This window comes from Schistosoma mansoni (genome assembly GCF_000237925.1).
Source record: "Schistosoma mansoni, WGS project CABG00000000 data, chromosome W unplaced supercontig 0115, strain Puerto Rico, whole genome shotgun sequence".
NCBI lineage: Eukaryota > Metazoa > Platyhelminthes > Trematoda > Strigeidida > Schistosomatidae > Schistosoma > Schistosoma mansoni.
In genome coordinates this window covers 901,478-911,642 of record NW_017386021.1, presented here as the reverse complement: position 1 = coordinate 911,642, position 10,165 = coordinate 901,478, and the positions used below count along the sequence as shown (strand labels likewise).

Below are 10,165 nucleotides of genomic sequence, written 5' to 3'. Positions count from 1 at the left end.
GCTGATTTCCGGTAAAGCTAGACTCTCGTATGATGCTTGGTTGGTTAAACTCAACCCATTTCCACTGTACTATAGAAGAATTAGAGGTGGCTTGATTACAGTTTCAAAATTACTTTGTGGTAAATTTGCACCCGACCTGCCCTTATTTTTCTTGTCTTCTAAGGGAGGCAATTTACAAAGACACTCTAAAAAGGTTCACAAACCTAGAACAAATTACTTGGCATCGACTTTCCTATCGAATAATCGACCAATGGAATTCAATATCTCAACACGTTGTTGAGTCTCCATCTGCCGATGCTGATAGATCACCGAACTTCTTATCTTTTCCAAACTGAAACTGAATAAGATATTGTTTATTGTACAGTAGGAGTTAAACAGTTCGGGTTACGCACTCTTTCGAATTATATTTTCGGCGGGTAACTGGTACGTCAAAGTTAAGTTTCTGTACAATCCTTGAGTTCGTGTAGTGTTTCTTTTAAACTAGATATCTGTGCATGGTTTACGCATAAAAAATAAGCTTCAAAGCCGAGTAAACAAAAATCTGTACTCGGAGTTAGATGTGGGTGAATAAACAGAAAAAGTATTTGATTTACATTATTTTTGTATTATCCTTATTGTAAGCTTTCATTTAATTCATTAATTGATGATACGTCTCTTACCGTTCATCACCGTATAGAGACAGGTGTCCCAAATACTAAAGAACATCTGAATAAAAGGATACAAAAAGTGAAGTTTACTTAACATTTGTTTAACGATTTATTTGGCCAACTTGACAGTACAGATAAACAAAACGACACATTAGAAAGCAATTTATAAAAGGCAACTGCGAAATGTCCATAAGCATAATCCTTTATTGTTATCTGATATAACATTAAAAATGAATTCAGTTACTAAGATCTGTGGTGAGACTATAATTTATGGACAACCTTTGAGCAATGATAAAATAACCTCTATAAGATTTCTTCCTAGGGTCGAAAGAGAGTTACGTATTAGTATAGTGAATTAGGATTAGAAGACGTTAAGGTTTTATCATGAAACAACATCAGCTATCATGTCAGAATGCTAATTAGTCATATGGATAACTGAACTTTAAGGTAAGATCCACGACGTTCTTTCATTAACTCATCAATAAATTATGGTCTCGCCTACTATATTAGGACTACTAAAATCCACAATAACGGTTAGTGTGAGAACTAGATACGCCCCGAATCCAACTGGCTAAATAATAATAAGTGCCTTTTCAGATTTCTCATACTTTGAATTCATACTAAGCATATTTCAGGAAAACATTGCTTCGTACAGTATCACTGCTGAGGAATAAGTCAATGACGACCGGCTGAAAAAATTTTAAAATATTCTGAAGCAGTCAAAAACAATAGTTATACTGAAAAATTGTAAATCTGAGATAGCCGTTTGTTCTAAATAACCAACTGGAAAAGGTGAAAAAAAGGCAAGTAATTGTAAGTAAACGCTGGTCGGAGAGTAACAAACAGCCATTACATTTACAAACTGCTAGTGAAAATATGTTACTCACTTTGTTGTCATTAGATGAACTCCATCAACAACCTCACCCATCGTAACGCCAAATTCAGTTAAGTGCAATAATGTTCAACATCATATATATCAATATATATTGTGTTCAATCTATTGAGAATAGAAGATCGACGGCGTGGCTTAGTCCTACTTGGCAGGTTTTTGTGACATTCTTTTATATATTAAATCTATTAGTTACAAGTGTGAACCCTATTGCTTCCGGCTATAGGTTGGGAAAATAGATTATTCGGTATGAGAGTCAGTAGTTCACGAGTTTCTAAATTTTCAAGCTATCTCCTCTGGTTTCACATTATTTATTACAAAAGAAAAGAGGTGGTTTATGAGGCTTGGGATCACTCAAAATATTCTATACTCTGAATTCAGATCGCCTTGTAAGACCAGTTAAATGTCGCTGAGCCTTCGCTAAATCATCCGGCAGTTGACTCGCTAAATATCGAACATATAATCGATCCCCGTCAAAGTCAAGATCAACCAGCGCGCATCAGTTAATCGCATGTCATGGAGTGGCGCATGTGGTGGTGGTCTCGCTATCTTCTCTGTTCTCATTCTTACCAATATATATACATAATGACGTTCTTTGTGCTATACGGTCTTCAAAGCAGCCATAGTGCCTTGATACATTGAAGGGGTAATCCATGTTAGTTACTGACCGCCAGGTATGATTCGAAGTTAGCTGGTACGTCACGCCGTTCCCGTCTAAATGGGGTGGGGCTCAAACCATTCGACAGGGATCATCATAGTTGATGACCTACAACCTCTAACTTTACTGCAAGAAATAATGGGTCACTTAGTATTTAGTTAGTCATAGAGCCTTGCAACTGCATGGTCAACTATTTTTTCCTCTGTTTATACGAAAATAGGACACCATAGCTGCTATGTGGGTGAAATATTTGATCCATTGAGTGCTCACCACTAGATAACTTTATCTGCCCTGCCCTTGCCTGTTTGAATATCCCTTGCAATCCGAAATGAAAGTTGTCTGTCTACCTGGTGAGATTTAGAAGTATGGCATGAAGACTGTGGTCAGAATGCGGAAATAATTAGTGTACATGAACAGTTTCTACCGGAGCAATTATACGGAGACCAGACAGAAGGAGAGAGAAAGGGTGAAGTGAGCGAAGATGTGTAACAATATTAATAATTATAACAGTATGAGTAATTGTGGTTGTTATGAAGGCGTAAGTTATGTGAAGGATATGCAGGTCTTCCAGTCAAAAAAGCCGTGAGCCTCCTCTTAAAGCTTTCCGACAAGAAACTTTGTTCAAGTCGACCGGTGGAGCATTTCACATGAAGCCAATTCGTAGCGAAAAAGTGTGGTCTTACCCGAGTATTTGCCATTAAATGAACAATTTATAATGGATTTCCCCCTGAAGTGCAATGCTTAGGCTCAGTTAGCAGGTAACAAGTCATGGTTTTAGATATACGTTGAACTAGTGAGCATGAAGTTACATGGGAAACATTATCATTTTCTCATGTCCAGTTTCTTCGATTATGCTTCAGCTGAGTAGATTCGCTTCCATAGGTACATATGTTTGAGTCATATGTCGCTTAAAAGGTTTCAGTAACCATACAGCTTTCCACCACCAGGTATGAAATTTGCACTTCGCTGTCATTTTTTTGTTTGCTTACTAACGAACCCGTATATCTTACCGAATCGTAAGAAAAAGGTATAGCACGTTAGGTCAATCAATTTTCTGCTTGCTTTGGACTCAGAAAACCACTCTGTCAGTGTAGCCCAAACATTCCGACACCCATCTATAACTCAAAATAAAAGTGCAACATTAAAAGGGTTTGTTATTGCTGCTTGGAGCCGACGCAAATTTACCATTTATGATGGACTCCACAGTTGGTAAACGGGATTGTTCTGTTGACCAGATGGTGATACCAGCACTCATCATCTAATACATATGTGGAGAACCAGTATGAACTTGATGAATTGATCGCGCTCCCTCTTTTGGTGCTATGATATTGTTCTATTAGTATAGGTATATTATCGAGGTTGAATTCTTTGATTTATCGATAAACCAAAGATATGAACTAATTTAGAATTCTGGCTGCAGACTGAGTAAACTTGATATACAAAGTTTTGAGGAAGCTTAGAAAATGACTGGATTTTTGTTGTATACCACGATTTGTCGGCAGTAGTGTATGTGTGCAAAAGCCTCCTATGGCTGGCAATGTGTTATTAAGTAGGTTCTGCGTTCATCGACTTCACGTGAAATCAACACTCACTTACGCAGTCATTTTGTGTACAATTTTAGAATGCCAATGAGATATGTTTAAATACTCATCGTTTTTTAATAGTTCTTTGTAATCAGAACTCAATTAGCTTTTCCTAACGAAGATTGCTCAATCTAGACTATCGTCACTTTAAACAGTCAGAACTTTGACCTGTTGAAGTCAGCAAACCAATCGTATCAACCTTGCTACAGACTGTTTAGTACGGACTTTATTTGAACTTCCACTTCATAGTCAGATTCACTTGACATCTTCGGAAGCATAGACCATAATCAAGGGATCTTCTCACTAAAATGCTAAGCGGTTTATCACAATTATTCACAGCTCACAAACAGTAGTCCAAATCTTATCCAGTAACTTGACAAATTTTTATAAGCTACGTAAAATCAACCACGTTTTTTAAGACAATTTATTAACTGGCCTCACAATAGGGCCCCACAGTTTCACTATACGACGGTGATATGGACGCTCTGGGCAAGGATAGAATGTCAATGTAAAACCAACCCAGGCCCTTTGAACACTGTTCCAAAGCTCACAAATGTATGCTGCCATGAAAGACTAATATTGAACTCAAATCAATTTAACAACGGTTGACTCACAGAAAAAAAGGTGACAATTTGAGGCGTTCGAACTATTGTATTGACTAGGAATTACCGAAACAGTGCAAATTTAAACCAAATAGAAGTAGGTGAGCACAAACATATGTATCGTATTTAGAATTCGAAATCAACCCGAAAAAAAGTACAAAACAATCATTAGTTCATACAAACATCACAGTTAAAATTGGAATCTGAGTTTTTATAATCGATTACGTATCTTCTTCTTAGGTTCATCATAAATCTGTGTATTGGAAACAGGTTCTGTATGATCTAGAATATGCTCATTAGTATCAGATTTAAAAACTGAAATTGGAAAAGACTCACCTGGGTTCTTGTAGTGCGTTCGGTTGTTGCCACCATCTCATATATGAACTACAGACTTATTGACCTGTTTTGGCAGACCTTCAATGGATTCTTTCGTGAAGACATTTTCGCTTAAGCAATTTTATTACTGTATTTTGCATCCGATCTTGTAATTCTGCACTGACGAACTTTTTTGTTCTCACCTTTGAGTCTTTTATCTTTGCAGCAGTAGTAGAACTGACTTTTGTTCTCAAGGTCTTGAAATTTCTAACCTGGACTTGAGAATATGGAATTCTGATGTCATGCGTATTTTTTCGCACTTCGGCTACATTATTTGCAAGTTACCAAGCACATCATTAGAGCCATTTCCAGTGGTCAGTAAGAAAAGCTGACCCTAAGGCGTTCTGAAAGATTCTAGACCTATTATGCACAGTCCCCTCTTAGTGGTGAGAAATTCACAATTTACAGCTGAAGATGTATCATTTATGATTAACAGATTACATTTTTTCGGAATAGACAGTTTATGATCGGTAACACTTGAAATGCTAAAATGTTAGGTATAATTATAACATTGGGATTTAATGACTTCAACTTCTTAGTCGTGTTGATAAACTTGATCCTGCTTGTGTCAACAACAAAATCATGGAAAGCATCACTTGACAGATATCATCGTTTACGAATATGAAGTGAATTACTGGAAGTTTTAAATAAGGACAATATATGATCATTGGAATCACTCGAATGATTAGCATCTGAATTACAAAGTTTAGTATAGCTTGCAGCAAAATGAACAGTAGTTCTTCAAGCTGACTGGATGTGTCCAACGCAACCAAATTCAAAACATTTAGAATTACGAAATGCATATAAATCGCATGAATGATATCCACCACAGAACAAACATTTACCAAACTTGTGCTCACATTTGGAACCTGCTTGAGATTATTTGTCGAATCAATTTCCATATTTCCACGAGAATAAGAATCATTATTAAACAAACGCGAGTTTGATCGACCCTAATAATGTATTTCATCATGATCACTAAGCAGCGTTCGGAATTTTCACCGACTGGATATCAAGCTCATACACTGACTCATAGCGATACAAGCAGTTCTAGCATCTGTAGATGGCGTCGAGTCGCGTTTGACTATGATCACCACTACAATAGGATTACGCTCCCGTAAACGACTTGGTCCCTTTGATAACTCGCAAACCAGAAGACTGTAACTGGTCCAGATAGAGTATATTTACTGGCGATCTCGTGGCATCGAAGGAATATCGAGACCTGCCAACGAGTACAGGCAGTAGGAGCAGAGCGTAAGAAAGTTCGAACCAAACAAGGCGGACGACCGAAGGAAAAGTGACTTTGATACAGTTAAACAAGAACGAGTACGATAAAACAATCACTGGTACAATTAGTTATAATAATAATTGTTTCCATCATTCCAATCGTGTTCTCGTCGGGAAATGCAGGTCACCACACATCTTTTAAAGGTTGGTTTGGCATTTTTAGCAGCTCTCTCTCCAGATATGGTATGCTAATTCCTGTAATCAATCGACCCCGCAGTTGCTTATGAAGTGGCATTAGGAAACGTGTTTGTGCAATTCAAACATTAATTTTCTGACATTCTGGTTATTCTGACGAATCACCTTATGAAATTTCGCTCTTTCACGATATTCGAAATTAGTACACTTCATATGATTTAACAGTAGTTTTTTGGGAGTTGCATAAGGAAGTGAAATAAGCTTATCTGAAAATGCTAAAGTTTTTAATAAGCCGTAGACTGAGGAAGTGTGTCACAGTTTCACTATCCTTCACACCTTTCGTAGTCATGCTCCAGATTTCGGATCCTCCCATGTAATCCTCTAAAGCTTTAGAATTCGAATGTACGACCGACTGTTTAATCTCAGGCTCAATCGTGACGCTAATGTGATAATTAGAAGTATTGGAATTATAATACGAACGAGGGATTCCCGAAATAACGCAATTTAAGTCAAGTGGTACCAGGTGAGCTTGATTGGACATACTGTATTTGGAATTAAAAATCATGCACACATCGAGTACCAAGGAATTACTAGTTCATACAAAAGTACAGATATACAGTTTATTTGCAGTGCATTGATGACTGAGTGGTGATCAAGCTCGTTTTTGTAAACCTCTTTTTAATGAACATCGAGTGCAATCGACCACTTCAAAGAGTAGGCACTGGTCCAGGTGACGCAATACTTTTCACTACTCAGTGATCAATCAATATTACAAGAAATCAATAGCGGCCGGAATAGCTCATTGGCATCGTTTCTTATAAAGTATATGACACGGGATTGAATCCACTCAGAAGCATCATTCCCCTCAAGATTTCAGATACACTTTGCTGCCGAGTGCCAAATAGCTCAAAACCTAGATCAAACAGGATTTCTTATTGACTTACTTCAATCACTTTTTGCATACATTTAAATCATGAATCAGTGCTCACCTGCTTTGAAAATGGAGAAAAATATGTAGCAGATTTACAGTCGTACGCATCATTATTGCGCTCAAATTTATTCGTTTAAAGAAATGTCATGAAATGGTTTAAATTCATAGGGATCTATTTATGCAAAATGTTCATCGAATGACTACGTGAAAATTTATTCAGGGTTTAAAATGGTTGATCCGTTCGATAATTTCATATGGTGTAATAAATGAAGTGGACTTAAAATGATATAAGGAAACAAACGGGGACACAAATAAAAGGATATCACAGAAAAAACTAGTCACATCTCTCTAAAACTAAGTTTTGATCAGTATCATCAGGACAGATTTATTGTGAACAGTTTGTACTGATATTGAAAATGTCCCAGCAACATTTATTTGAATTTAACATCTAGAATGATGAGATGACTGTTTTTGATTTCCATAAATATTCTTATGTCACACTTCGTCTTGACTGGCAGTTTTTATTTATTAAATAAATATTTTACCAAGCTAACATGCAACTGGACTTTTTAAAATGCACCGAACTTGCATACCACATAGTTCTGATTAGCCACATTTTTTCTTTGAGATGTGTAAATGAATCAAATTTATTTGAAGTTATGTACTTGTAATGTGATTGTAAATTTATGGGAACTATTACTTCATTACTGGTTTTACAGAGGTTTATGATATATTTGATAATAGCCGTATAGTAACCACATACTTAGCATATCAGGGAGTAACGTTCCCATTCGCGCTAGACTTTACCAATAATTCATATGAAGTCAAATTGATACTGAGGTTTAAAAGTCACTTCAGATTACCTTTAGCTTATACTGATAGATTAATGTATGATAAATTTGATTTGGATCTATAACGTCAAGGTTCCAGGCTGAAGCGTCTCAGCATCTAGCATAAAAATGCATCAAGCAAATGTATACCAACCCAAGATAAATACATACTGACTAAAAATTAAACTAAAGCTACCGAACATATAAAGATCAGTAGAATAATTTATTCGTTCAGTCAATATCATTTTTCCATTGAATGAATGAATTAATTCCCACTGACTTTATCAATGCAACAATTGTCATGAAAAAGATACATGATAAGAAACTGAAAATTGAAGGATATTTAGTGTAAGCATCAGTCAAATCAACTAAAACCTTGAATGTAAAGTACAGCACGTTTTGCGACATTGGTACTAAAAAATCAGGCCTAATCACTGTGCACATATAAACGATCAAAGAGTAGGTATTAAATACAAAGAGTTATTACAAAAAGTAAAGCAGTAATTCTCTGAAAAGCTTCATTTCATTACCTGCATACTTGATAATAAGACCAACATACTTAAAAATTAGAGTTTTTCAGAATCAAATTAATGCTTGGGATGTTTTTGAACAAAATAAATCTATAATTGATGGAAAAGTATCAAATATATCTAGGCATTGAAATGTATCATTTACTATCTACCTTATTATTTTATTAATTTAACTGCTTTCATTCGAAGATGAGTTCATATCCTCTCTACATTATTTACAGGTTATTAACTGGTGAGAGTAATGAATCCTTTTCAAACTAGTATGTTTTTACTCGATGACATATTCATTTACGACATGAATCATACCACCGAAAGATTTTCTATAGACATTTAAATTATACAGATTAATTTATACAATTTACAGTGTTTAACCTCGAATCCCACAAAACTTTAAACAAATTAACCTTGATGGACAAAGTGATGTCACTGTGATGCGTGAATTCGAGTACCTCATGATATTTTTCATTCCATACAATTTGTCATATTAATAAAGATGGATAGAGTCTAATTAATCATTACCAGCATATACATATTTTCAGTAAGGGGAGTTGTAGAGATTGTGGTATTTTTACCAGTTGAATTTACAAGTCAATCATGGATCGGTTGAAGTTAGAAATGAACACTGCTGAACGCCGGCTCAGTGGTCTAGAGGTTAAGCGTTCGCTCGCGAGACCCATAATGGGACGAAACCGCCATCCAGTTCTACCAGGTTTTCAATGGTGGTCTAGCTTAGATCGGCTCGTGAAATCAACTGTTATAAATAAACATATTTTTCAAACTAAACAGTAAAGAAATACGTCAAAACATTTTTTAGTAATCTAACAGGAAATGATAGTTATGCAATTTATTTTTAAAACCGGACCACTGTATTGTTACGAAATTATGATCTACAACGCAATTTAGTTCACTAATTGATTCTAATTATGGATAACATTATGTTACAGTTTTAATCTTGTTTGTGTTCCGCAGAACAAAATATCAATCATTTTGTAAAATGAATTGGATGAAATGGAAAATTCATTAAATTACAATGTATTCACTAAGAAACTAAAAAGTAAAGAGCAGACTATTCTATAGAATCGAAGGTATATTCAACTGAAAAATCAAGAACACTAGTAAAACAACTGTTCTGATCATTACTGAATGTCTATCTGGATTTTTGTCGGATATAATCATACAATGTAATGCACAATTACGTGAAATTTAGTACTACTGAGAGCATAGCTTGTAACATTAAAATTACAAAACAGGACGAATGGAGCAAAATATACTTTTAGTGACCAATTTCTTCATTAGTAAACAAAAGATTGATTAAAATAAAATTTACCATTTACAAAATGTCCTAGGGAATAGGGATTCACTGATTCGGTAACAATTTGGCAATATTTGAGATGACTTGCGTAAAATAAGTAATAAAACAAACTGAGAATATCACTGATCATCTAAACTTAACTGATTGATTAAACTTGGTAGTCAAATAACAGACAAATTTCACGTAAGATATTCACGGATGCTTCTTCATTTCCTTAAACCTCATAGCTGACTGCATACGGAAATAGTAAAATATCGAAAAAAAATGGGGAACTGACATGTTTCTGCGAGGAAAGGACATTTCTGTCTACCACTTTTCAACAGCATGAAAGACAAAGGCTTTTTAAAACAAAGATATATTTGACACTAAAATATGCTTAAGTCTTG

General features: G+C 35.4%; 1 protein-coding gene across 1 annotated transcript; it reads right to left on the bottom strand.

Annotated features, from left to right (window-relative positions):
• Nucleotides 1–1,530: 1,530 nt before the first annotated feature.
• Smp_028500 (caspase-3 (C14 family)) lies at nucleotides 1,531–1,600 on the bottom strand (the record flags this gene model as incomplete). Its single annotated transcript, XM_018791007.1, has 1 exon — nucleotides 1,531–1,600. Exon 1 carries the CDS (start codon nucleotides 1,573–1,575, stop codon nucleotides 1,531–1,533), a length of 45 nt encoding a protein of 14 aa, XP_018645797.1. The 5' UTR covers nucleotides 1,576–1,600.
• Nucleotides 1,601–10,165: the final 8,565 nt, after the last annotated feature.